The following is a 27,719-nucleotide window of genomic DNA, read 5'->3' as shown; positions in this document are numbered from 1 at the left end:
CACATGTTTCGATATTCGTGACCGGGCAATTACGATGTACTTTACAGCCAGCCAGCCACCCGAGACATCCCCGTCCACTAAGATCCAATGCCTTAGCCGACAGCGCCAGGGCAGATTCCGTTAATTAAGAGGGCTGACAGAGTCCAAAACGCCCTATGATCGACCTTCGATACAGTGCAAGACCGGGTTCATGGCAGCAGAAACGAGGAGTCAGTGGCTGCCCCGTAACTACAGCTGCAACGGTTCCTCCACTCCCGTCAGAACCCACTTGACCTGGGCTCCTCCTGGATTGATCGGCCTTTTCCTCTTTCTCCTAGCTACATCAAATTGAAGGTACCATTTCTAATGATGACTGTCGTTCGTTGACAACTATTCTAGTGTTCCTATTTCATTGTCTATCTGTCGTTTATTTCCAGATCAGCCTGTCTTTTTGTTTTGTCTCGGCAAGTCTTGTCTCAATCGCTCGCTGGTGTCTTGTCTCGCCCTTTATTGTCTTGCTATGGGTTTGATTATTTGTTGGATGACGACGACTCCTACCGTACCCTCTCACCACTCTTGAAATACCTGACCATTGCATTGCTACGAGACCTCACCTCTTCATCCGCCATTATGGCGGTTCATCACTTCTTTTATTCACCTCTTTATATACGATTTTTTGTTGTTTCTACCTTGATCTCTCTATCCTTCTCACAATTCATCCCTAGCTCTGATGCTAAGGCGCGTAACCTCACAGTCGTCCGCTCACCAGCAAATCGGGATGTGACTGTCTCTTATAAAACTCCCGAAGGCGTCTGTTCTACAGCATTCGACTCTCAAAAGCAGTACACGGGTTGGGTGTCGATTCCCGGGGATTATCCAACCAATCTCTTCTTTTGGTTTGTTGAGGCTCGTGAGCGAACTGACAGTCTCACTATCTGGCTCAATGGAGGACCAGGATCCAGCTCACTCTATGGTTTCTTCACCGGCAACGGGCCTTGTGAAGTTGTCGAAAAAGGATTAAATGAATATGAAACGCTTGTACGAGAATGGGGCTGGGATCGAGCCTCTAACATGCTCTTCATCGATCAGGTAGGTAAACCTCGAGTATTATCGCCGACTCACAGGAGCTCACATGCACTTTTCTAGCCCAACCAAGTCGGCTTTTCATACGATACGCCTACCGACGGCACAATAAACTTTCTCAGTGAAAATGTTACTGAGCCTCCAGTGTCCTACCCGGAGCTTCCAGAATGGCTTGTTCGCAATGGCACTTTCAGTTCCAACAATGGAAATTTTACTGCCAATACTACTGAAACCGCTGCTATGGCCGTTTGGCATATGGTCCAGGGCTTCTTGACCACGTTCCCACAATACCAGCCTGCCTCGCGTTCTCGCAACAGCTCACTCGGCATTAACCTCTTTTCCGAAAGTTATGGTGGTCGCTACGGTCCTATCTTCGCGGAAACCTTTGTACAGCAAAACGCTCGCCGAGAGAGTGGGGAGCTACCACGCAATTCAACCATTGATGTCCATCTCAGTTCTCTCGGCATCGTCAATGGTTGCGTTGATATGGAAACTCAAGTACCGTACTATCCAATATTTGCCAGTGACAACACATATGGCTATAAAGCTTTGTCTACTAGCGACGCCAAGTTCAACCTCGATAAGTTCTCTGCTGAAGGCGGCTGTCGCGACCTTCTTCAGAAATGCGCCACCGATGCATCAGTCAGCGATCCTGAGGGCGAAGGGGACGAGGAATCTATCAATGAGATCTGCTTCGAGGCTGAAAGTAGCTGCAATGTCATTCAAAACGCCTACTCTAGTTCGGGTCGTGGCTACTACGATCTTGCTGCCCCCCTAGCCGACCCTTTTCCACCCATGACATTCTTGGAATACCTCAACCAAGACAGTGTGCAACAAGCTATCGGTTCTCCTATCAACTTTACAATGACCAATAGAAATGTCAATCTCGAGTTCCAATCCACGGGTGATCAGGCGCGTGGCGGCAATATCGCCCGTCTAGCTTCTCTCCTCAATTCAGGAGTACGGATTGCCCTGATATACGGAGATCGTGACTATATATGCAATTGGCTTGGTGGAGAAGCTGTTTCGCAAAGCCTGGCCAGCGAAGCAGGCGGTGAATACAGCATTCGCTTTCCTGACGCTGGATACGCACCCATCATCGTCAATGATTCGTACATTGGTGGTGTTGTTCGTCAGTTTGGCAACCTCTCCTTTAGTCGTGTTTACCAAGCAGGCCACGCCGTGCCTGCTTATCAGCCTGAGACTGCCTTCCAGGTTTTTGCTCGTATCATCCTGGGTACTTCGATTTCTACTGGCATGGACATTGATGCCTCCACGTATAATACCACAGGTGATGCCAATGCGACGCATACTGAAGATCTTCCCAAACAATTGAATCCTACGTGCTACGTTCGGAACTTCCAAGGTAGTTGCGATTCGGGCGCCGAGGAACTAGTCAAAGATGACAAGGGGATTGTAGTCAATGGCATACTGTATACTTCGAAGGAAGATTGGCCGTTGCAAGCAGAGACGACGGAGACGCCAACAACATCAACTTCAGATCCCAGCTCAACGTCGGATATGACCGGGGTATATACAGCAACTGAAACACCTGATGCTGCAGCATGGAACCCACCCAATTCAGGGCTAGTGGTTGCCATTGCTGGCATATTGGTTTTGCAGGTTGTTGCATGAGCTCCCCAAGTCTGAGGGAACACTGTATTGTTTGCTGTACTTGCGCAGCACGAGCAGAGAACATTGTTGTAGACAGATCATGGCGTTATCCCCCAAGGTTTATGGGTAATGGTAATTGGCACCGGTTGGAAAAGCATCGCATTGTATATTTCTGATTCGGATGGGGCTTGTTGAGCCAAATAGCGCAGGGGGTAATGAACCAGTTAAGATACCCCACGTTGCCGTAAATATTCATAGAGGAAAATATAGCATATTCCGGAACGCCCTTTTGATTCATATTCAAGTCCTGTGATTCTCTCGGGCCATTCTGTTCTTCAATTTTTATTCACTTATATACTTATGTGCAGCATCCTGAAGACTGTTATCAATTGCTAGATTGGTTTCTATCGGGCCTAACACTGGTGGGGTATCATTTTATCGTCTCTTCGTAGTGAACAAACTCGCACGTTTGACCTAAAACCGCAGTCATTCTCCTCTCTTCTCCCTCTTGAGCGGTCTTCCGGGGACGGCCTGTGAGCCTCTAACTCGAAGTTCGTCATCGCCGTCGCCGTCATCATCTTCATCCATCATTTCCTGCTGCTGCTGTGCCAGACGAACACGCTTGATACGGCGCGCCATGGCTTGGTCCTGGAAGAACTCGTGGTCAAATCGCGTACGCGTGAATTTCTGTGCACCACGTTAGTCAATAGTACTTGGATGATGGAGAGTGAGCGGACCTGTGAGCATCCTGCTTGTGGACATTGAGACTCTCCTCGCATGGGTAGATACTCGAGCAGAGCGGCCTTCTCGAATGTATGTTTGCAGTTTCGGTTGGTGTAAGGATCCTTCATGGGTTGTAATGTCAAAGGGCAGTTAATGCTCTTGACCTCGCGCTCAACGGCAATCTCATCATCGTCGTCTCCGCCCCCGGCACCCGCTCCTGAGACGTCACCGGTCATTATAGGCTCGCCATCGGGAGTAAACCAGCGTGAGGCATCCGGCAGTGGAGGCCCCTCATCGCCAGCCATAGCATCGTGCCACAGCTTTTTGAAGCCAGCGTAGTCGTTATTAAGAGCATAACGCTGGTGGACGGACATTTTAGTATATTCAGTGCCTTTCTTCTGGCGCAGTTCTTTGTAGACTTCGAGTAGGCTTGTTGCAGCCAGCGGCTCCTGCTCGTCGTCCTGTTCGCTTCGTTGGGCCTCCACTTGTCTTTGCTGAACGGCTTCTGTACTGGCCGTGTCATACAACTCGCTGAATATGACAACTTCGTCTTCCAATTCGGCTCTGCGATCGACCATATCACGAATAGCCTGTTCTGATGCCGCTGTCAGTGTCTTAATGCGCTCCTCCAATTCAGGGAGATGAGCCTCAAGGCGTTGCTCGTCCTCAGATTTCTCTGTCCCCTTCTCCTCTCTTCGGGCTTTCAGACGGGCCAGCTCTTCACGCTGCACGCGCAATCGCTCGTGTATATCACTGACGCTAAAGCCAAGTAATCGGACAGATTCGTTGATTTGCTGTTGATATGCGGCCGTTGAGCGTGTGTTTGACAAGTCCTGCAGCTTGCGGCGAACAGCGTCGGTGAGTGGGCATGCTGGTGGTTCATATTCAGGTAACTCTGTATATGAATTACCAGTGCGGTTGATACCTCTCCGAGACATGTCGAGATCTTGATATGGCAGCTGTATAGTCAATTGGGGATTGTATTGATGTTTGAGCAGTCGGTGGAGTGTAGTCTCTGCTAGCGACGTGAAGCGCGTTAATTGAAAGAGAGACGCGACATAGGTGAGTGGGCCTGTCTAAAGTGTATCGCCTACCCTAGACCTCCGCTTTAGCCCCGTTTTGATATATCCGTTTTGAACGCCTGTGGTTCTCATTGGCAGGCGCCCAAACGGTGCTACTTCACTAACACGGATTGGAAAAGCATCTCGATGAGTTGGGTGTCACAAAGTCAAAGACGAAAATATGACATATTTCGCAAACGAACCGAAAAGAGCAAGGGGCTCAAACCAAGCGCCTGTCGATCTGAAGAATGGCTGGAATCGACGTCAATCAGGGTCCCTCCCTCTGAAACCCGAAATTGCAGCGTCATCGATATTACCTTGACAAAATGAAGAGGATAATGAGAATCAACTATCGGGCATTTATGGCGAGTAAACCGTCAAAAGACGCACAGCAGTCAAAAAGTATGAAATCACAACAACAGCAACCAATTGACAATATCATGGCAATGCATCGACGTCAACTGCAGCTTCAGAGGAGAGGACGGGCTATCCCAGCAGCTCAGCTCAGCTCAGCCCAGCCCAGCCCGGCTCGGCTCACTACCCACTCAGCGTCACCGGTGACGATGGTTAAGGTCTAGACTCTATGAGGGTCAGGCACGGTGTCATAGTCATGGACATGGACATGGACCTTCTCCAACATCTCGTTGCACTTTCCGATGCCTGCGGTCGTTAGCGAAAACCGACCAGTGAAATCCTTGTCTCAGGCGTTTGTCTTGAATCGGAGACAAAAGAAAATAGGGCGGGCGGGGAGACGGAAGCCTCCAATATGCTTGTGTTTGATCACGGCAACCAAGACTTGGTTCCACGCATCGAAGCCTTAGCAAGCCATCGCGCCTCAACACCAAACAAACTCTTTCTCATCTTGGACCTGTGCATCGTGCATCGGCTACAGCATCGATCATGCAAGAGACGGTCGCTCGTGCAATGGGCCAAGGCTCGTCAACAACGCATATACATACGCATATGTGTTGTTTATTAGCGAGGAGGGTCCAGATCAGTCGAGTCTAGGCCGACAAATGTTGTTGTTGGCGCATCGTCGATGTTATAGGAAGTCATCGTGATGGCGGGCAGACAAAAGCAACAACAAAAAACAAAAACAACCCGGGAGCGATCAATATCTCTTGTATCTGATAATTGATTTGAAACGTCAAGAAGAAACAAACAAAAAATGACAATCTATAATAGATCCGAAAGATATTGTGAGGCACTGTATTGGCTTGATTTACAAAGAAAACTGCCGACAACAAGATACACTCATTGCACCGATCCAGAGGCCTAGTTCAAAGTACTCAGCGATCTCAGCAGTACGTACCTTTACGTTTCACCAATCTGACAGGCCGATTCTAGACTAAGTGGAGACCCTGGTCGATGAGTACCGATCTTGTGTCTGGAGACTGTTGCTGGCGATCTCTTCAACTGCTCGGGGACCATGAGAATCGAGCACTTTCAACCAATCGACTGAGACCCTACGAATTGGGTTTCTTTACCCCTACTCGTACCTATTACGCATACACCTTGTTATGGTATCCAGACCCCTGCTTCAATGCTGTTCAACGACTGTTGGTTGTCTGTCGAAGCAAATATGAGGCTGTATTGCAAGCCCCCAGGACGCAAGAAAAGGTGCAAATCATGCTCAAATACAACCACCCATCCAAGAAAACGCTCTCCTCATTCTCAGTGAAATACGTACGCTCTACTTGACTCCCAATAACAGCCGCAGCAGTTCAACACCATACACAACACAACACTACCATATCAAGACTATACCCACACCAGATCGTCGTCACCCACACCCCCAAAGCATCCGCCGTCTCTGTCAATTCGCCTTTCAGGGTCCATCACGATTTGCATTCGCATTTGGAAACATTTGAAAGCTCCGCCCGCACAGTTATTCCCTGACAAGTCTGACTGTCTTCTGGGGCCTCATCTGGGATAACTATCCAGCCGCATCCTGGACGCTCCACGAGTTCCTCCTCGCTTACCTGCCAGTTCATTCATCCCTCAAACTTGCAACCTATGCGCTTCCAGCTTTTCTAGCCGACTGATACCTGACGACTCCAACATCTTGCAACGCTGCTGACTGACTCCGTCATACCTGACAGCGTATATTCTGGTGCTACCTCAGCTGAGGAAACAGGGCCCGGGCCTATATATCACCTTGCTCATAACTCCTGTTATCCTCGACATGACAGCTTCCATGCGTGCCATCTCTTCAACACTACCTCTAGGCTTTCCATCCTCACGCTCGCCCTCTCCTCACTGCTCAGCCATGGCGTCCAAGACAGCTCCAGCTATGAATCCCTGGGAGATTAATGCTCTCAATGTAGGTTTTGAATGTGATCTTCTTTCAAAGTGGCACCCATTGACTTTCATAGTATGAGTTTCCTCAAGAGGGCTCCTTCAACGTTGATGGCACAGTAAACTCTGCAGGTACTTGGCGTCGAGTTCAAGACCCCGTCATCTACCCCGGGCTCTACGCTCCCAGTGGGATCGACATCATGTCCATCTTGGTGAGTCGACTTACACCGCACCATTCTGCCCACGGGCCACTAACAATAAAACAGTTCCGCGTCATGGGCCGACAAAACCCTCAAGTTGTTCTTGGTCCAGTGGACTGTTCTGTCGCTCTTGTCGTGTGCGATATGGGTCAGGCCGATGCCCCCGTTATCTATGTTTCTGACTCATTCTCCGAACTCACTGGATACACGGCTCGTGAGGTTCTTGGCCGAAATTGCCGCTTCCTCCAAGCACCACCAGGACATGAACGGTCTCTCGACAGGAAGGGTACGGACAAGGTCGCTTCACACCGCATGCGTCAGGCCGTCTGTGCTGGAAGGGAGATTCAGATCCCCGTCACCAACTACAAGAAATATGGCCAGCCCTTCAACAACCTCCTCACCATAATCCCCGTCCCTGTCGATGAAACTGGCCGTCGTTACTGCATCGGCTTTCTGAGCGAGATGGATTGAGTAGTCAAGCCTACCGCGATCTCGCAGTGTCTGATAACACTCCCGACGACGACTTGACAACACAGATTGATAGTCTCAACTATTGGACCACCAGCGACGTCGTCCATACAACGCCGCACAACGAAGCAGGGACTCTCTCTGTCATGAAATTACATAACGACACCAACTTCTTACAGCTATCGGCATACCAACCTGGTCTACCAGCGTTCTTCGAGATTCTTGTCCGACTTGCACTCACTCCACTTTGTGGACTTTGGAGGTGCTCACCCAGTTCCGGTATCTTTTTGCTTTAAGGCATTTATGAATTTTTACGATACCCTCTGCATTGGCATATTATTTTTCTCAGTCAACACATTTATGGCTCCTTATTTCAGAAGCACTTCAAGGTGTTCAAGTCTTTTTTTTTACTAGAACAAATGGCTAAGCGTTGTTATTCTGTTCCCGCTGTCTTGGTCTTTTCCTATCATAGTCTGATGATTTACGGTCCCATGGTAAGACTTTTGGATTTTTAGATTTTATTAGCTGGAAATCGAGCTCGGGCTTGCATAGTACAGCAACGTGGGTCGGGAAAAGACAGTTTCATTTGTTATACACGTCGCTGTCAGGCACGAGCATACCCTGCTGGGCGCAGGAGGAGTACATACATACATTTGATTTGATATGGTTTGATTTGTTCGACATTGCGTCTTGTTAATGTGATGGGCCAAACAGGATGGTCACGAGGGCCTGAGTCAGAGTTGCGTGGAATCACAACGAAATACGCTACAAAACAGTATCTAGGGATGCTGTGGATGATCTGACCGGCTGTCAGATCATGGAAATACATACAATAAACATTCTGAACCAGCAGGATTTCTTGTTCAGCCGGCATTTGTCTGTGATTGTCCCGCATCAACCGACAACCCTTGTCTCGATCTCCAGACCTCCCTGTCATGCCACGAGATCGAGCCAAGGGTTTGAAAGGTCAAATCAATACTGGACTCTCACTGTACACCCACTGATGCCCAAAAACTCAAAAAACAAGTCAAGGGACAGCAAAATGGGTCTCCGACGTTTCCTGTCACTGCCAAACTTGGTAAAGGCTCAATTAAAGTTTTGTGTCAGAACTTGGCGATTGCTTCAACAGGTTATTAGGAGGGTCAGAGGCATCAGCTCAGAAGCGAACTTCAAGATTTTACTAGTAAATATATTCAACGCAAAAAGGAAACTCTTTCAGAGACTGACAGAGAGCCGTCGTGTAAGTGCGTTGACTATACACTTGCTGGACACTCATACAAACAACATATTTCCGATGCCGAAATCCATCGCATTTGTTTATTACTACTTGTAAATAAAGCACACCTTCTGATAAGTCTCCACTGCAGGCTTCGTGGCAAAGTTTAACGAAGACGTACCTGAAACACACGCCCTGTGCATTCCATATGAAGCCGTCTGGGTTGGACCTTGGATGAGGGGGACGCTCCAATGAGTCGGACTCTAGAGGTCTGTCTACCGGCTACCAAAGGGTTGGACGGTGCTTAGCTGGGGGTCACATCTTCGGGGTCTTCTGATCTTTCAGAGAATCAAGTTAACTCAGTGTCTTTCTCTCATTCCTTGTTTGCCGCCACTTCGGGCGCGAATAAGCAAGACTAATTAGCTAAGAGTGATAGAATATATGAGACCTTGAACTGATAGTGCATTGATACTCATAGGGGCATGCCAGGCTTCTGAAAGCAAGGGATGACAGAAAGACGCCGAGTTGACTTGTGTTTCATTCCCTGGCGAGTGTTGGCCATATGCCTTGAAGGTCACCAGTACGAATCAAAAGAAACTTGTCACTTGTAGAGGTAGAGTATCAGTTATATACCACTCGAGACTTATCGTTGGCTTATGGCGGCCCCAGATCTTGAATTGGAGACTGAGTGTGCGTTTCAGGCTTGGTAGGAATAGCACTTTTTGACTGCTCAGATAGTGAATATCCTTAGCCTAGAAAGCTTCTCATACCGGAAATTAGATGCTAGCTACCAAAACGTGAACAGTATCGTATTTGCCGATGACCCAAAGGCTTCTGCCATACTCATCATGATTGGATGGGGATATGTGGTGTTTCATCTGAACTGTGCTTAATATTCTGCGTAATACTTGTCCAACATGACGAAAGACAAACAAATCAAGAGCTTGACTTTTGCTCACAATGATTCTATGCAAAGTCCAAACCCAGGTATCCCTAATAAGCACAACTTTTGCGTATTTGCCCAAACTCCAGCCGTATACAGAAATCAGAAACTCGGTCAAACACCTCATCCCTTGAGTTAAACTCCTCTGATTAAGAGGTTTCACAAATGCTAAAGTCCACCCTTTTATCCAGTCATTTCCAGACACCCTACGCTATGCTAACCTCCGTACCATGTGAAAGTTCTCTCATGTTTCTCATGTCAAATATCTAGGCATTTATGCCATAAAATCATCTTCAATGCTACCTCGTCCACTGGGTCGGTTGAGATCAATCCTGCCAGCTCCGTCCACAATGTCATTAGTCTCCTGTTCGCCTGGTGCGGACGTACTCGAGCGGACCTGCACCTTGACTTCGCCTTGGATGCCATCAACTCTTATCGTTGACACGGTGGTACCGCCAGGGGCAGGCCGAAGGTTAGGTGGTGGCGAGAGGTTGACAAGTTCACGGAAGAAGTTGTTAGCAGCCTCGCAGCCATCCAGCAGCCACTTGAGACAAATCGTCACTCGCTCCTTGGCATATGGGTTGTGGTCGTCGTAGGCGCAGCAGTTGAGAAGAGGCACGATTCCGTTATACTTGACCATCTGCATCTGCACATCAGGGTTTCCAGGGCTGCTCTGACCTTGAGGTGGCTGTAAGAGAGTGGCGATGATGGTAAAGATTTGTCCTTTGATCCCGGACCAGGGGAACTTATGCGCTGGCTCCTGTAGAGGAGGAGGTGGTGGTGATGGGGGAAGTCCATCATCCGCAGCAGCGTATGGTCGCTCAACCATAGGGTTGCCGTCACTGTCATTCCGGGGTGATCGCTTTGGAAGCTCAATAAGAGGCTTCTTGGGCACTCCAGCCTCCAGCCCAGTCAAGATCGTGATAAGATCGTAGATGGCCTCCCACTCGATCAGCTTGGCTCGAGTGTCCAACATCTCAGCAACGGTCGTGAGAAAGTCGAGGTACTGAGCCAAACCATCCTTGGCACGTTCCATATCCCAACTATCCACAGGAAACTCGGAAGGGTCGCAGTTCTCTTCCCGAATTTGAGCTTGAAGATGCATGAGAGCGGCACATTCGGGGACGATACGGCTTCGAAAGAAACTCAAGAAGAAGTGAACAAGCTTGATGTCACGGGAATTGTCCTTTGTCTCCTGAGAAGCTGAGTTGTTTATCCGAGCTCTGAACATGTGATTGACAAGTCGTAGAAGGACTGTCTGAGCGGGCGAGATGATATCCTTGGGAATACGCAGCGAGTTCCAAGCATATGGAATCAAGGCGCTGTGATGAAGGGCCTCCACAATCTGAGTAGTGACCTGGAAGATGAGAGACTGCTCATCCTTCTCCCAGACAGCAATGAAGACTAGCATCTCTCTGAGGAGACTCTTTCCGCAATCAAGGGCCAGGAACATGCGACACCGGGTCTTCTGGAGGTTCTCGCCTGCTCGAGTCAACCCTGAACCGGCGTTGTCCAAAATGCATGACTTGACAATCATGTGCAGAGCCTCGATCTGTTTGGGATCCAAAATGTTGGGCACTTCAGTTAGCAGACCGGTCAGTGGCCCCTCTCCATAAGATTCGTCATCATCAGCGTCTTCTTCGTCCATGATATCCTCCACGTAGTCGTGAGCATACTCATGATCATGATCATGATCATGATGGTGATGGTGGTGATCATGGTCATGGTCGTGATCACATTGGCATACGCACTCCTGGTCATCCTCGTGGTCGTGGTCGTGATCGTGATCGTGATCGTCATGGTCATGGTTACACTCGTGATGATCGTGGTGATGATCGTGATGGTGCTCATGATCATGCTCATGATCATCGTGTTCACAGTGATGGCAATGCTCGTGTTCCGAGAGCTCTTCCTCCTCAACAACACCTGGCGGCGGAGAGTGGTCTGTTCCACAAGAGTGAGCGTATCGATGCACGAGGTTATTGCGGCAATGTTCCAGGCGGCTCTGGGCAAACTCCACAGATGGCATCAGGACTAGCCATTCTTCGTAATTAGGGTCACGGGCGTTCAGCCACCAGGTATCAACTTCTCTCGAGACGCGCCCATATGCACGATCTTGTTCGAATTTGTCCGTCTCATCAGGCTTCCACACCGGGTTGATCTTCTCCTCAGTGTTGGCAACATCTCCAGGAACATCCACAGAGCCATCAGGGAGCCAGTTCCAAGCCAGAGGTCGAATCGGGGCGAGGTTGCCGGGTGGTCTTGAGGCTTGGTTCTGGGCGTAATCTTTGAGTAGCTTCCTGGCAGTGTCACATAGCTTAGAGTTCCTATCGAGCCAATGCTGGACCTGTCGCTTTGCCACGTCTGGCCGGAAGCCTGAGCCATCGCCTAGACTCTCCTCGGGACCCGAAAGCGCGCCGTCATCATCAAATAGGACGTCAAACCAAAAAGACATTTTGTTCCTGTCGTGTTTTGCAGTCCAGTTGTGAGCTTGCTGTAACGACGTTACCAGCAGCTTTTTGTCTAGAATCTTTTTGTTAGTTTGGCAGTATATGTCTCGACACCACGGATACCTACATAGCTCTGTGACATCACCGAGCTTTAATCTCTGGTTCTCATCAAGAATCTCTCCGTCGTAGCCCTTACTCGTTACGTTGACACAGAGAATGATCGTCTGATATACCATTTGATCAAAGTGAACCGCCGCGCAGATGTCTTGCGGCACCTCGGGCTCAGCATTCACGAGGAGATTCCTGGCAATATGCATAAGCTTGATGAGAGTCGCTATATCCTCCTTAATTGTCGCATGGTTCATAACAATCAAGGCAGTGCTCTCCTGAGGAGTGACGCCCTTCTCTGGATCGTTGAGGCTTGACAGCGGCCCTACAGATCGTGTGGTGAGGCTGGGTATGGCAGCTGCAAAAATTCTTGTGAGCCAGATCCAAATCGCCACATTTCTTGAGATGGCCTCGCTGCACGCTCGTTAGTGATGAGGTTGGCGTAGATTAGGAGGCCGAGACTTACCGAGCCTTGCGTATTGTATGTGTTTTCTCTAATGTTTTTGTGATCATAGAGCTCACTTTAGCTGCTGTCTGAGGGCCCATGGGAGGAGACTGAGTGTAGTGGCCTTCAAGACAGACGAGGGCAGCAGCGAAGCATCGCTCCTCGATGGTTTCATCAGGTCCATTCTCGTGAGCCTCGTTCAGCAAATTGACGTTGTCGGGAAGTCGGGTCATTTTATCATTTCTCGTCATGGCATCCATATACAGTCGTTGTCAAGGAAGGTATGTAGCGTTGTGGCTGCTATTTGATGGGTGAGGTTGTGGTGGGCTAAATTTTGGCGGAGCTAGGTCGGAAAATTTTGGCCGGCTTGGTCAGCATAAGAGGATGAGGAAGAAGGCAAATAAATGTGAGACTGTAAATTTCGAGGCTGCATATAAGGTTACAATATTAACAGAAGATAAAATAAAATAAAAAAGCAGATTCAGCTCTATCATTAAATTATAATTACCTTCGTTGGGTCAATGTTAATAAAGTGAAATATTCACTAAGCGTAAAAGAACTCAGCCCCGCCAAACCAGTAAATGGTAATACAAGGCGTCTGAAATGAACAAAACACCGACATAGGAACAAAGACGTAAAATACTCTATTGAAGTACCCTTGAGATATCTTGAGAGTTCTTTCCAGAATGGCTTTTGATAGATAATCCTAAGCCGATGCAGAGAATAACAAAATATTTGCAGATTACATAGCACAGAGCACAGAGCACTATGAGATGATAACACATCATTTCGAGATGGTGTGTCACGGCGCGCCTTGGTAGGTCCTTATGATAACAGTAATAGCTTATCATAAGTATATAAACACAACACGCTGAACATTCTATATCATACCCATAATCTTCATAATAGAACAGCGGCAATCTCATGCCAAAGATTTAGTATCTTCAAATGTGCCAACCAATGGTAGAGCTCCCAAGGGTCCACGACCCCTCCATCCCACCTCTGCCCAAGCACGTAAGCTTGGTTATGGCGGCGGGGTAGGTAGTTCCAAGTTGCGTTGAGGACTAAGGTAGACACGGCAGATATTTCCTCGCGACGACGATAACCTCTCATTCCCATCAACGTTCCAAGTCCTTGCTCAAACTAATCTCGGTTTCAATTCGTCAATATGGGTGACCTCCCCACTACGTTCGACAGTGTGTAGACTACCTTATCCGTCCGTATCCATCAATATAGGCGCAATACTGATTCTCACATCACCCTCATAGAGCCTGTCCATATCGCCGTGATTGGCGGTACTGGTCTCGGTCAGCTCGAAGGCTTCGAGCCCGTCGCTGCTCTCAACCCTATTACACCTTGGGGACACCCGGCCTCGCCGATCCAGATCCTCTCCCACAAAGGTGGCTACGTCGCTTTCCTTGCTCGCCATGGTGTTCACCATCAGTTTGCTCCTCACGAGGTCCCGAACCGTGCAAACATCGCTGCTCTACGACATATTGGTGTTAGATCCGTCATTGCCTTCTCTGCCGTCGGTTCCTTGCAAGAGGAGATCAAGCCTATGGACTTTGTCGTCCCGGACCAGGTCATTGATCGCACAAAGGGTATCCGTCCCTTTACCTTCTTTGAGGGTGGTGTAGTTGGACACGTTGGCTTTGCCGACCCTTTCGATGCAGGCCTTGCTAAGGTGGTCAAGGCTTGTGCAGCTCATATGGAGGGTGACGGCGTCGTCTTGCACGAGAAGGGCACGGTCATTGTAATGGGTAAGAGACCTGTTGAAGCAGTGCCAATTACCTAATCATCCTCTGACAAACAATCTAGAAGGACCGCAGTTCTCAACCCGCGCCGAGTCGAACATGTATCGATCGTGGGGAGGATCTGTTATCAACATGTCGACCCTTCCTGAAGCCAAGCTTGCCCGCGAGGCCGAGCTGGCCTACCAGGTGATTGCCATGGCCACCGACTATGATTGCTGGCATTCGTTTGAGGATGTTAATGTCGAGCTGGTCATCAAGTACATGAAGGCTAACAACGAAAATGCCAAGCGACTCGTAGCGGGTGTCTTGGATCGACTTGGTGAGCTCGAGAACAGCGACCTGGTCCAAGCGAAGCACTGGGCTGGTGCCTCTCAAGGAGCCGTCAAGTTCATGACCAAGCCAGCTGGCCGTGATCCCGAGGCCATGAAGAAGGTCGAATACCTTTTCCCTGGCTTCTGGGAGGAATAAACCCAAGGTAGTCAAAAGCAGAAAGAGACGGATATTCGAGGGTAAACCAAAGTACGTAGACAAAGACAGATAGGCTTTTGCTGTGATAGAGGCGTTATTGTAAAGCGGCGGAACAATCATTGGTCATCGATATGAGTTCGAAATCCATGCGCCTGCTTGCTCGTTGATGAGATATTTAGAATCATGCACTCGTCAATGGGCACAAAGACCCAACTGAGGTCAGAATAACGTGAGCTATTGAGAGCACAGGTCCAATTGCTGTTGATCAGAACTTCTTGATAGGACAGTCAAGTATGCTCACGACGTCACCAGGCCACGACACGATAGTCAATGGGTGTTGAATGACCCCTGGTCCCTGACAAGGGTTCGTTGCTGCATCGTCCACACCCGAGGCTCATGGCTGAAGATGGCTTTTTTTTGTGGCAGTCGATTTCTGGTGTCACGCTTTGATGTCCTGTTTTCTCTTTTGTTTCCTCAGGCCCTGCATATGCCCGTTGATGTGGCAAAAGCGGCTCTTAGGTTGTTTGTCCGGCCCACTACGTCGCATGCATTGATGCTTCTCATGTCTGGCGTTTTTGCCGTGAAGCATTGAGGCCCGAGCATTGGCATACCGTACTGTAAGAACAACTCAGGATATGAGCTGTAAAGTTCTCGGGACCACAATTACTAGCTTTTCAAGCGTCGTTCCTGTGCCTTGTATCCATGTTCATGAATCATAAATCGGCAACGGCCCGCCCTGAAAGGCAGATGTCTGCCAGGGCCCTGGTCAAATGCTACCTGACATTTCTTGCAGCTCACATTAGCCTTGCAGCGCGGGTGGTCGCTGTACAACGAACGTCCATGAAGATGTCTTGTTATAACAGAAGATCTTCACACTCTCAACCCCTGAGCACCTCTTGAGTGTTGACGACAACCCTTGTATTTAGTGATGCAATAATTGGGTGTGTCACTTGTTTGAATAATAATTCAATCGTCTTACCTGCGTGCTGTCGTGTACAGATATGGCCGAATCCATGAACTTCGCACAGCGACAGGGGCGTAGCTGTCACCACACCCTCTTCGATGCGCGTCCTTTAAACGTAGACGCCGCTCGGCTGCATTTTGAAAGAGGTTCGTTCGATCAACAAGATTCCCTCGGCCGGGATCCTAGCACAATTCTGTGGCAGCGCATGCAATGCTGATTCCGACTCCGCGATCCCTGTGTTCCTGTTGTCTCAGTTGTTTTCTCTTTTGTACTGACCATTTTACGCTCTACCTTTGTTCGCTGAAGAATTGAGTGCCTAAGGTATCTTGAATCTCTGGACATCAGAGCACCTCGACAAGGTTTTGAAATCAAGCCTAGACGCGTATTCCAGGCGCTGTCCTCAGACCAAATTGAACTACTCTATAATAGGCGGTCTCAGTGAGACATCTTCACTTACAATGTTGCGATATGTGAGTTTGGTTGATTGAGGCAATATGAATCAGCACAAAGTGAGTATACATTGGATGACTGTCCAGCATATCCGGCTATTCGTCAGAGTCACCTCCCTCGTTGTTTAACGAACGTTCTCTTGTCCATTATTACAGACTTGGTGCCCAGCCTTCACCTCCTGACACCCAGTCATGGTAGGCGGAGCTACCGGCAGCCTCGAAAGGCTGGCTGAGAGCAGTGTGGGACAAGCCACCCCTAAAGGCGACGTTAATGAAGAAGGTAAACTGGACTTCCAGGCCGACCCGAAATACGCCCGGTCCCCGTGTTGACAGGTCCGGGTGTGACAGTTTCCGTCCACGTCGACTCCGTGGTCACGGCGCAAGCACAGGCTTTCGGCGCGGGATAGCGGAGCACTTGAAACTAGAAAGATCCGAGTTTGGCAATGCTTGAGAGCTGTAAAGGACTTAGCACACTAGCCATGGACTGGGTATTGACTGATGGGTGGCTCATGGTATCAAGTCATTCCCGAGGCACTACCGGAGAGTCAGAATCCACAGCATAGAGACTATCCGTAATATGCAGAAGGATAGCTGAAATGAACCAACACCCCATGTTATCCACAGAAATCACCACGGCATGTCATATTTGCTTTTGTGTCGTGTGCTTTTCTTCTTCTTTTCTTCAGCTGCTGTGTCGAGTATTATCGCTCAACCAACCGCTTCGCTTGATCTCGAGTTCTAAGGCACGAACAGCGTTGTCCGGCTGAAAGCTCTAGAATATCTCGGTTTTACTGCTGATGTGAATCCATACAGGACGATGACTTGATAGGAGAGAACTGGTTCTGTGAAAAGCAGAATGGCGGCGGAGCCAACGATTATACCTTGACTCGCGTGTACACGCAACACTACACTGTTATGCGTCCAATTCTTGGCTCCAGCTTGGCCATCACTGACTCAATAGTGCGTTGTTCCTCACCTACGCCTTAGAGCTGCGTTACCAAGCGCTGTCAAAGCATGGGCCCGCAGAGATTATGCTCTTGTGTGGATTGCCATTTACCGGTCTCGAAGGAGAACATGAGGTTGACGTAGATTGCAGTAGCTGCGACACCAGCGAGTGAAGGTCTTCTTTTTGTAAACGGTTGGCTCTCTATGAAGATCCGATATTCGCGCTCTCTTCTTAGGCTAAATGCGGTGTGTTTTGTGAAGCATTCGAGGCCTCGACAGCTCTGAGCTCTGTCGTACAACATACAACGCACGGATATAGCAGCTGAGTTAAAGATCGACGGGCGTCAACATGCGTGTCTTCCTGGGCGGGTATCAGTACTATGTTAATCCCACGTGGCATGTGACAGACTGGAAGAAGCAAGGAGAAGGAATATCAATGCTCATCAAGACAGAAAACACGCAAGACGTTGTTGGCTGTAAGACAAGCCAGGGTGCAGCGGCGCATTTGGAAACAATAACAACGTCTCTGGAGGACCAACGTGCAGGGAATTTGCGAGGCTAATAAGCGATAGTGCCGTGGCTTGCTTGTCAAGTATCGTCGAGTACTGGAAAAACCATTGCACTGTGACGATGCTGGCTTCTCATTTGTCCATCATAACTGACAGAACTGCATCGCTAAAGCCCGAGAGGCTTAACAAAGACCGGCGGGTTGTTTCCCGGTCGAATGGCAGCGTAAGCGAGCCGGCAATAGTATTTTACCTGGGAGTTGTAAGTTTGCGCAAGGATGGAAGGTTAATAATGTATGGATGTTCATGTAAATGTCTTGGATCTCGGATCACGCTTAAGTGAACCGCGGCCTCGTAATTGGCCTCGGCTAGCGATCCAGCAGGCACGATCAACTGCTCCTGCTGTTTCCGTGTTAGGTGCTTTTGGGGCCATCACTGTGAATTGAGGTCTTGGCGTCTAACATATCACATACACAGAGTATCATGACATGACACGACATTACATTACATTGCATTGGATATGACTCCGTATATTGGACATTAACCGTGCCGTGTCTTGTCTTGTCGTGTGTCGTTTATTGAGCAGTTAAAGAGCTCAAGGACAAGGATCGCCTGATATGATCAGCATCATCACCACTAACAAACTGATTTTCAGCGGTAACAGGGAAAAGGAAAGGTTAATTGCTCGCTACTCCACATGCCGTGGCATGAATTGTGGTTCTCTCCATGCTTGTTTTGCTTTTTTGAGGCTCTCTCGACTTGGCAGCTTCAATTCAACTTGGACGACGTGAGCTCTCTGTGGTGAAAAAAAAAAAATGAACAGACAATAGTGCGTTGAGTTGTATGCCCTAAAATGCATGGAATTGGTCGGTATATTGAGGATTGTAACATAGCCATCTCAATTAGGCTATTGGCGATTTCATAGCTTGTTGTCCATGTTGTGTGTTGTCCTGTGCGTGCGTTGTGTGCTATTCCCCCTGTCCATGCCCTGGTTTCTCGCTTGACCATTGCGGTACCGCCCAACAAAGACCCAGTCCACATCCAAAAGGCAACTATTGACGTGACAGCACGGAATACCGTACTGAAGGACATCACATGAGACGGTAATGTTGGTGATAAAGCAGTGGCTAAGAAGAAACTAACTATAGGTAGCCCTAACCAGTATCTTGGGAGTGGCAAATCAATCAAGGCCCTGGGGACGCCCACAGCCTTTCGGCCCTGAAGTCCGGTGGAGTCTAGAGAGAATACCTGTGCAGGCAGACAACACCATTAGAGAGGATCCTGTTGTGTTACCACACCTCACCTACCCCAAGACAGGGTGACAACCCCCAATCGCGATCTATCGGGCTGCTTGCTGGCAAGACACAGCCCAGAATGTGATGTGGGTGAGCATCTAACATACCCTGTCTTCAATCCAGAACATATCTGCCTTCCAATTTATAGAAGGCATCAGTTTTGTCGCTCTCAAAGACCAACAGGCAATACCAAGCGGATTTCATGTCCCTAAACTTTTAGCCTAACTCTCGGTGCCTAAGTAGGAGCACCTTGTTTCTTATGATCTGACGGCATCTGGCCCTGCTATAAGGCTGTAGAGCGGTGTTATGATTGTGAGCGACCCTCCATCGCTATAGAAGGGTGTGTGCATCCACGGGGAAACCTGTCGATCGAAATCTATCAATCCACCCCGCTTACTGTACATTGGTAGGGAGGTGCTCTCTTAGTATTACCGATAGCGTTCATTATCATGGCCATGCAAGGCTCTGTCCTGTCATCGGACGTGATCGAGCTCTCGTCAGAGGCAGTGCATAATGACCAATATACGCTATCTTGCCGTGTTAGGCCGCAACTATACCCAGCTGGTAACAAGACAGTTGAGCCTTTCCACCATGACCCGGGTCTTAAGGCGAAGGTGTCTGAATTGAGTTTGTCAGTCAGCGGCTAAGATCATAGAGGGGTGGCATGCTTACAACGTCACTAATCAGAACCCATGATAATGGTTGGACATTCTATTGTGTAAACTTGCGCTGTTAACACTTGAGTTGAAGCCGAATCGATATGGATCATTGGAACAGTCAGTGACGGGAATAGAAACAAGATGACGAAAACCAGAGTAAGAAGGTTACAAGTCTGTTGTCAAGCGGACAGCTGATGGCCGACGAATATCGCCGGCCGCACACGCTGCGTTGACAGATATTTACTACCTGCCTTTCATAGAGCCTATTCATGCATTAATATCTTCTTGCTATAGGAAATGCCTTGCCGGTGAGAATCAATAATTCCAGAGGCCCCAATTAAGTCTGGGCGGGCCGCGGGAAGAAAAGGAAACCATTTTAGCACCACGGGAGTTCCCTTCCATGCCCTTAGTTGAAGTCTACCTTGGCCAAGACTTACGTACAGACAAACGAGCCCCATCAAGAACGTTGAAACTTGAGTTCGATGCTTGAGGCGGCCACAGGGTCCAGAGTTCACCGTGCTTAAGATTGAGCTTCCGAATTCACACATCATCTTATAGAAGCCGGGGGTATATTGCCAGGTACTGGAAGCCTTCCAGCTCATGAGTTTAGTTCAGTTCGGTTTAGTTTAGTGTCAGTTTAGTGTCAGTTTAGTGCAATCGAACCCTTGCAATAGCGGCGGGCTATTTTTCTGCATCTCACTCTTGCAGCACACCTCCGCTTCAAGACGAACCACATTGGATCAGAGGAGTGGGCACCTTTTTGACAAATCCTGACTGGATACTCCGAAACAAACATCTTCATGTACAGGGATCTCTTGCGGAATCCATCTGAACTCCAACTCTGTCAGACTTTTCAACCGCACTGCTTCGTTACACGTACGCAGTATGTCCAGTAGCAACTGCAGCAGCTGGACAGGTACGCAATCTTCCCCACCGCCTCCATATCACAGGCCATCGAGAGATGCAACAATGATCTGTGCCGCGGTAGAATGGGGCATAATTGGGGCCGAGCCTGGTCAAGCAGCCGGAGAGCATGCTCTTTCCAATGATAAATCAACAGGCGGTCAAGGTGTTGAGATTCCACCGTGGGACAACGACAATGGCATGCTCCATCCTCGGAAAGACTCGCCTTTGTTGCTCGAGATTCGCAGCAGGACCCCAGACGATTTGCACCAAGGGTCCTAAACAGAACAGCTGAGGGTGTCAGGAACCGCCGTTGAGATAGCACTGGGGATCAATAACGCCATTGTACTACCCACAGAATGAAACCATCACGCTTTCAGTCCAAGAAGGGAAATGACTCAAAGCTTTGTAACCAATGGAGTCCGACCTGGACCACGCTATCTTCCCATCTGTCACGCTCATGCTGCTTGCTCTCTAGCTCGAGCGGGATCCGTCTCAAACCATGACGTGCATCTACTTGCCTCCCACCGTCCAGGGCTGGTCAGATTGGGGGTGAACAAAGTGCCCTGCCAGACCCTACCCTTTAGTGCAGCCACCTGGCCTGAGAATAACTTCAAGGCTCTCTCTTCTCTGTGCCAAAGTGACCAGTCATCTGCTCAAAACCGGCTACCAACTTCACCTGACTTTCCACAGACCACAGCAAACGAGGCATGGAAGGGGAAAATAGCGCCCGGCACGGCTAAAACGGGCGAAGGCGGGCCCGTGGGGATAAAGATGGGTCATTCAGATACCTGAGAGCAATTCATCATTGGATTGAGTTCATATCACCGCGTTGAAGCAGTTGAGATGTGCTGGTGCCTTGAAGCCTGCCGCGGGTTGGCTTGTGCTGTGTTTTACGAGTTTTGCAACACAACCTCGAGCAATTGTGGAGGAGACCTGGACACAGGCCACAGGCCCCAAATGCCTAAATGGGCTCTTGTTTCTCACCACATCCTGGAGCCTCATTAGCGCTCTCTGCAGGGGCATGGTCCGCCTAGGTACCGTAGCATGTGGTTAAAGCCGAAGCTGAAGTATCTACATGAGTGCAAAAGATGAGCTGAGTTTCATGTCAGTCGACGCATGGCACTTGTAAGACTAATACGAGAGCGAGACACACGAAACAAGGTAAACAACACTATAAATTGATTTTCAGTACTGAAAGGAAGAAGAAAAAAGAAAGCAGGCAGCTCCAAAGAGCGAAAACAAGGGTCTTGATAACTTCCCCAGCACATACCGGAACCCCATGTCTCATGGTGGGGATGTCAATGTCGAAGCATGAGAATGCCACCCTCCACGCGCTCGCCCTAATGTAGGATGAACCACTTCTGGTCAGGTTTGGGACACGGCCAAGATCCATCCCATTTTATTCTACCACCTTACGCACCCAAACACACTCCAAGTGCTGGGGTATAGCTATGGGTATGGGCGTGTTATCCAGCAGCAGACCAAGCTGCATTGCCTAGCATGCACTGCAATGGTACTGACGTTGAGCTGTCAAAACGGCACCTCAGAAAAAAAAAAGAATCAGACATTGCGCTGCTTTGTTTCAACAGACAGGATCCACGCTGCCACAGCGGCAATTCTCTCTCCTTTCCTCTTGAATCGTCTCGAATCAGATCGACTCAAATCATATCACGGCCCTTGCCTGCCTGCCTGTCTCGTTTGCCCTCACACATTCCTATCGTCTGCGGCCCTTCTTCGACTCATCCCTGGGCGATCGTCTCCATTGAGCAGTGACAGCCGGTAGCAGTGGCCGGTGTCTACCAGTAACTTGACAGCGGTAGTAATCACAGTAACCGCCTTCTCGCATCTGCTTGCCGGGTATAAAATCGGGAAGAGCGTGTCCTGAATCGCAATCTCTTCCTCCTTCACTCGCTAGCATCGAGGTTTATTGTAGACGACCTCAACCGCCAATACCTTTCCACAAACCCGTTTTTGAATACAACACTGGCATATCGTATCGTGCCGTGCTGTAACCTATCATTCCACAGCGCGCTCTTTTTTTCCCCCCTTGAATCTTCCTAAGTGGTATTGTTGACCCCGAGTCGTGGAATTGTTTTGTGCGTGCTGGACCCTGTTAACCTTGGAAGTATAGTCACACACTCCTCCGATTTTGCATACCGACATTGGAAAAACGAATACCTGGATTGATTGATGTCCTTCGATTGCCGTGATGGATCCCAAGAATGATGCTCCCGCGCATGGAGCCGTAGTCGATATCGGCGGTAGCAACATGTATGACGGCATTGGCAAGCGATTGCAAGAGGCCCTCACGGCTCCATACTCTCCAACCTCCAAACCCACGCTGCCCGACGAATTACTGTACGACGATGTCGGGTTGCCGATCTGGAATCAGATCATCTTCACCCCTGAATTTTATCAGACTCATGACGAGATTGCCTTGTTTGATAAGCATGGCGCCGATGTTGCTGCGCGATGCCCAGCTGGTGTCACAATTATCGATCTAGGAGCTGGGTTAGTTTATCCTCTATTGCCCCGCACTCTGCCCACCCTCAATGAGTGGTGGCTGTAAGCTTACCCTGTCCATACTAACACGACCCCATCCAGTGACACTCGCAAGGTTGGTCACCTTCTCGCAGCCTTTGAAAAGGACAAAGTTCCCGCCAAGTACCTCGCATTGGACATCTCCAGATCGTCGCTGAATCACAATGTCAAATACCTCGTGGAGCAGCACCCGAGCCCTGAGTCTTCAGTGACCTGTGCTGGTATCTGGGGTACCTTTGGCGATGGCATGAGCTATATCCAAAAGATCTCGACACCCCGTCTCTTCCTCTCGCTAGGTTCGGTTCTCTGTAACGATCCTTGGCCTGAAGCACTCGCTCACCTGAAGTTCTGGGCCGATGCCTTGCGGCCTGACGACTTGCTTCTAATTGGAATGGACGGCCACACTCTTCCCAACAACAAGGAGAAGATCTGGAACGCCTACCACTCTTGCGACGACCTCTACCACAAGTTCTTCTTGAATGGCTTCAAACATGCCAATCGTCTGGCAGGTGAGGAATGGTTTCGTGAGGAGGATTGGGAACTCCTCGCGCAATTGGAGGATGAGCCCACTACTCGTCATCGCTTCTTCTTCCGGGCCAAGAAAGATGTGAAGCTTAAGAAGATGAGCCGCATCATCCAGAAAGGCGAAGAGTTCGACTGGTTTGATTCTCACAAGTACGGCGAAGATAACGTGCGCCTCATGTGCTATAAGGCAGGACTGAGCGTAATCGATGTCTGGCAAGCCCCAGGATCGGAGTTCCGTAAGTTCCCTCCTATTAATGCCCTCTGGCGATTTCTTCTTTCTTTCCTTCTTTCTTTCTTTCATTCCTCCTTTCTTTTTTTTCTTCTCTCTCTTCTTTTACGATTTTCATACTGACTTGTTTTCAGGACAATATCTCGTTCGCCGTAAGGACAGCAAGGACCAGCGAGACGACGCCGACAGTGCCGTCTCAGGAGTCAGTTACTAATCTGTCTCCGCGGCTGGCCGCTACCATCACATCTAATTCCTAAAAGAATTCTCACCAAAAAGGCGGGCAACTATTGCTGAGATATCTGCGGACAGTACCTTTTTACGAGTAAGGGAAGGCATTGTAATCCCAAAATGGATGGACAGATCAAAGTTTTGTTCGTTGCGTTTCGTCAGGTTAAGCACAGGGTTTCCTCTTCTGCTTCGAGGACCTTTGCAACAAGGTGTTCCCACCAAGGGTACCTCTTACCGATAGCTTTGGGGAGAGCAGTTGGATCTCGTGGGATTTGTACTTCTTTGTCAATCCACCCCCAGATGCGCAAAAGCGCGCCGTATAAGGGGGGGACGCTCTGAGGTGACAGGTAATTAGCCCCTAATTCTGCAACTAGAGTAGGTAATGTTGGGTGCAGTAGACCTGGGCAAGAGCAGAACCAGCCTGCGTCTTGCCATAGATTACTAAAAATGGGAGGTTTGCGTTTCTTTCTTTTGCACTTACACTGCGGACTGGCGTTTGAACCACTTGTTCGAACCAATCCATTGAAACATCCTTGTGTACAGGTTCAGTAGCGAGTAAGCCCAGGAAAAACACTGGTAATAGGGGTGCTTGAGCTGTAAAGTGAGACCCCGATGTAGGCATAATTCGTATGCAACAGGCAAGATCATCAAGATTGGCAAGAACTTCCGGGTGATTTCGAGGCAGCCTAATGGAAGGTTCAGTCAGCGAGCGTTCTTGCCACTGTCGTTAACGCAAGTTAGGATAGGGTGGCAGGGAAAGCAGGTAGTGTCAGTGTTGAGCCGGCAGAGGGGGAAGGAGTGAGTTGAGCTGTTGCAAAATCAACGCCCATTATCCCCATGGATCTCCAACTTCCTTCTTCTTGCCCACTTCTCTCCCTCCTAGGACCTTTTCTTCCCCTTCATCGCATATTCATACCTCAGAAGACGACATTGATAATAAATAATTGCGGCGATCCTCCATGCCTCAGCTGTAACCTCAGTCATGATTTGGTTCGAATCGATTATCACTTCGTCTGCTTTGTCGCGCACCCAGTCTATCGTTGGAGGGTACTTTCGAGCCAGCTCCCAGTCTTTGCCCTCACGGCTCCATTGGCGCATTTCTGATAGTTCGCGCAAGAGAAATTTTGCCGTGATTGGAACGATGGTGGATTCGGGCTCTTGCTGCAATCGACCTGCACAATACGTTACTTGGCTCATAAGATGCAACAGTTTCTTCGAAAAGCCACATCCTCCATGTATTTCGAACATATCCTTCTCTGTTCCATAGAGGAGCCAGCTGAACCTGCCTGCTTCAGCCTCAGGGTTAAAAGTCTCTGGTGATGGAAGGGCCATCATAGGTTGAGCGAGAATCACTGCCCGGCCAACGATGATTGATTGAGAGATGCGAAGCTCGTTGTACTGGACGTTGTTGTTTTTCCAGTAGCGAGCACCAGGGTCTGTTGCTTGCAGAAAGTATTCGCCTTGCCTGAATCCCTCCAACCATCGTGGGTTGTACGGCTTCTTGAGTCGTCGTTCCGTGAGGACAATCTAAATACCAGTCAGGTCACTTCACAACAACGAAGGCGCACGACCACCAATCCTGCAGCGACATCATACATACATCCTGCATTGAAAGAAGCACGGCCATGGTGATGACCTCCTGCCCTTTACCATTTTCCCTGCTTTCAGGTGCATTGAGGAGTGTGCTGAAATATTGATCTGCCGTGACATATCGCTGATTGATCCGTTGTCGGATGCGCTCATCCGGTATATAATCATAGATGTACACCCCGGCAAGACTCTGAATAGCGTGGAGAATACCTTCGTTCTTATGCATCGGCGCCAGATCCTTTAACCACAGGTTTGTGTTGCTAAGCACACTCCTTCCTGGACACCAGTTCTTGATATCTACCGAGTGGTGAGCAAACGCTTGTTCAAACCCCATAGCGCTGATAAGCACGTTTCAAAGACTCACAGAACTCAAACAATCGTCTGTCGATATGATCCATTTTTGCTTGGAATCCGAACTGAGGAGGCAGCATTTTTGGGTCACCAGCTACCAGGATTTGTGAAGTGTCTTGAACGGAAACTGGAGAACCTGCCATCAATATCGGTGATGAAGTACTTCCCCATCCTCCCTCTAGGTCCATGGGCGAAATAGTCCCATTTGGCGCGGAAGACACGGCAGGCCCAGGGTTAACCAGAGTTATTATGGTTGGAGTGCGACCAGCAGTGTGCGATCGCGTTACGTTGGACGTTATGTCCTCAACGTCATCCTCTGGTGGGAGTGGTACAGGGCCAGACGGTCGTCTCGACGGAGCTCGCGAAGGCCAGTTGAATTTAACATACCCATTCACCTGTCCATTCTCAGGGCGAGCATAGCGAGGATAGGCAGACACAATCAGTCGGTCCTCATTCGCGGTGAACGGACTTACAACGAGCCCTTCTACTGGTGCCAGGCCTCTCTTCTTCGAGTCTTGCGGTTCGACAGCCCGCTCTGGAAGAGCATCGTGCACCGCAGGCAAGAGGCGAGGCAGTCGCTGGGCCTGAGTGCGAGGTGGCTCAGGTTGAGGTTTAGGTTGAGGTGCTGTGGCTACCTGAAGATTCAACGCAGGCTGGGGTGCTGAATGGAACGTCAGCTCACGGACTTGATAGTCTACCATAGCATGATCGGGTCGACGGGTAGTTTTGATATTCTCGGCAGGAATTGGAACAAAGTCGGGAACATGATGGATGAAAGATGGATTCTCAGTCGGATTGTGCAACGGGATGAGGGTGGGAGTAAGAGCGGGGTGGGTGGGTGCAACATGTTCTCTCTCATCTCCTTTCTGCCCATGGTTACACCTCTCTCATCGGAGACCCATCTGACTTCAAGATCCTCCACAGGGATTTGACAGGGACAACAGGTCAGAGTTAGGATCTGAAGAGTTTCCGAGAAGGCAGAGCCATAAGGAAAGGTGGGTGAGGTGAGGTGGATAGTGAGTGACAACAGGTTCACTTCCTTACCTGTAAAAGCTGGGGCCCACGAATTGCCAAGGTCCTCGGGAAGGTTGAATAGGACCTCTGAGGGAGACGATACTCCCGTTGTCATGGGCCATGTATTTTCGAATAAAGGGACATCAGTAACCAGGGATGCGTCAGCGCTGTCGGAGTCCCTGATGCTAGATGTGGCTATATTCAGTGGGATCGCATCGTCTTGTCGCGCGTATTTGACGCGCTTCACCGGACGGACTGATTCTGGTGAACTCTCCATTTGGACCGCTCGTTGCAGGGAACGCCGGGGACAAGTCCGATGGGCCGTGCTATAGTTAATCGGAGAGATGAGAGAACAAGACCTTACAGTACGATGGTTTCGGAGTCAGCCGGATCAGAACACCACGGAAGGCCAGCGGCAGCGGGCGGCGGTAACAAGTAGCGATGCCAGACGTTTGATGATCAGAGCCGCCGGGCCCCAGGGGGGACGCACAACCGTTGCGGCGCGTCGAACTGAGAGCCTATTGATGAGATACCAGTAGAGTGGTTCGCTTCAAGGCAAAGAACCACGCCTACCGAGAGTGGGTTTTTGGAGTGTGAACCGCCGGGATAGCGGGGGCGAAAGGAGACAACAAGAAGCGAAGAGGAAACAGTTCAACCGAGGGACCAGCGGAGGGGTGTTGAAGCAAAGTCAAGAAGACCGGAAGGTC

At 49.4% G+C, this 27,719-nt stretch overlaps 7 protein-coding genes across 7 annotated transcripts; 4 read left to right on the top strand and 3 right to left on the bottom strand.

Moving 5' to 3' along the window:
• The first annotated feature begins 315 nt into the window (after positions 1 to 315).
• Positions 316 to 2,961, top strand: FOBCDRAFT_226146 (Alpha/Beta hydrolase protein). Its single transcript, XM_031186389.3, has 2 exons — positions 316 to 1,068; positions 1,126 to 2,961. The coding sequence occupies exons 1-2, from the start codon at positions 610 to 612 to the stop codon at positions 2,695 to 2,697; spliced, it is 2,031 nt and encodes a 676-aa protein (XP_031037524.2). The 5' UTR covers positions 316 to 609; the 3' UTR covers positions 2,698 to 2,961.
• A 27-nt stretch (positions 2,962 to 2,988) lies between these two features.
• Positions 2,989 to 4,462, bottom strand: FOBCDRAFT_226145 (zinc-finger of the MIZ type in Nse subunit-domain-containing protein). The gene is made up of 2 exons (XM_031186390.3): positions 3,414 to 4,462; positions 2,989 to 3,363 (listed from the first exon to the last, which is right to left on the bottom strand). The coding sequence occupies exons 1-2, from the start codon at positions 4,335 to 4,337 to the stop codon at positions 3,163 to 3,165; spliced, it is 1,125 nt and encodes a 374-aa protein (XP_031037525.2). The 5' UTR covers positions 4,338 to 4,462; the 3' UTR covers positions 2,989 to 3,162.
• A 2,267-nt stretch (positions 4,463 to 6,729) lies between these two features.
• FOBCDRAFT_275648 (PAS domain-containing protein) lies at positions 6,730 to 7,429 on the top strand (the record flags this gene model as incomplete). The annotated part of the gene is made up of 3 exons (XM_031186392.2): positions 6,730 to 6,783; positions 6,836 to 6,970; positions 7,025 to 7,429. 3 exons carry the CDS (start codon positions 6,730 to 6,732, stop codon positions 7,427 to 7,429), a joined length of 594 nt encoding a protein of 197 aa, XP_031037527.2.
• A 2,085-nt stretch (positions 7,430 to 9,514) lies between these two features.
• Positions 9,515 to 13,074, bottom strand: FOBCDRAFT_226139 (uncharacterized protein). Its single transcript, XM_031186394.3, has 3 exons — positions 12,610 to 13,074; positions 12,163 to 12,557; positions 9,515 to 12,108 (listed from the first exon to the last, which is right to left on the bottom strand). Exons 1-3 carry the CDS (start codon positions 12,846 to 12,848, stop codon positions 9,860 to 9,862), a joined length of 2,883 nt encoding a protein of 960 aa, XP_031037529.2. The 5' UTR covers positions 12,849 to 13,074; the 3' UTR covers positions 9,515 to 9,859.
• A 380-nt stretch (positions 13,075 to 13,454) lies between these two features.
• Positions 13,455 to 15,005, top strand: FOBCDRAFT_42083 (nucleoside phosphorylase domain-containing protein). The gene is made up of 3 exons (XM_031186395.3): positions 13,455 to 13,784; positions 13,857 to 14,348; positions 14,407 to 15,005. The coding sequence occupies exons 1-3, from the start codon at positions 13,757 to 13,759 to the stop codon at positions 14,808 to 14,810; spliced, it is 924 nt and encodes a 307-aa protein (XP_031037530.2). The 5' UTR covers positions 13,455 to 13,756; the 3' UTR covers positions 14,811 to 15,005.
• A 7,520-nt stretch (positions 15,006 to 22,525) lies between these two features.
• Positions 22,526 to 24,065, top strand: FOBCDRAFT_42032 (histidine-specific methyltransferase). Its single transcript, XM_059612190.1, has 2 exons — positions 22,526 to 23,045; positions 23,139 to 24,065. The coding sequence occupies exons 1-2, from the start codon at positions 22,744 to 22,746 to the stop codon at positions 23,950 to 23,952; spliced, it is 1,116 nt and encodes a 371-aa protein (XP_059465147.1). The 5' UTR covers positions 22,526 to 22,743; the 3' UTR covers positions 23,953 to 24,065.
• An 18-nt stretch (positions 24,066 to 24,083) lies between these two features.
• FOBCDRAFT_42059 (fungal-specific transcription factor domain-containing protein) lies at positions 24,084 to 26,746 on the bottom strand. Its single transcript, XM_059612191.1, has 5 exons — positions 26,012 to 26,746; positions 25,658 to 25,944; positions 24,974 to 25,584; positions 24,539 to 24,743; positions 24,084 to 24,392 (listed from the first exon to the last, which is right to left on the bottom strand). The coding sequence occupies exons 1-5, from the start codon at positions 26,697 to 26,699 to the stop codon at positions 24,216 to 24,218; spliced, it is 1,968 nt and encodes a 655-aa protein (XP_059465146.1). The 5' UTR covers positions 26,700 to 26,746; the 3' UTR covers positions 24,084 to 24,215.
• Between the last annotated feature and the right edge of the window lie 973 nt (positions 26,747 to 27,719).

This window comes from Fusarium oxysporum, chromosome VI (genome assembly GCF_013085055.1).
Source record: "Fusarium oxysporum Fo47 chromosome VI, complete sequence".
Classification (NCBI taxonomy): domain Eukaryota; kingdom Fungi; phylum Ascomycota; class Sordariomycetes; order Hypocreales; family Nectriaceae; genus Fusarium; species Fusarium oxysporum.
Note: the sequence above shows the minus strand (reverse complement) of the source record. Positions and strands in the feature narration are given on the sequence as shown.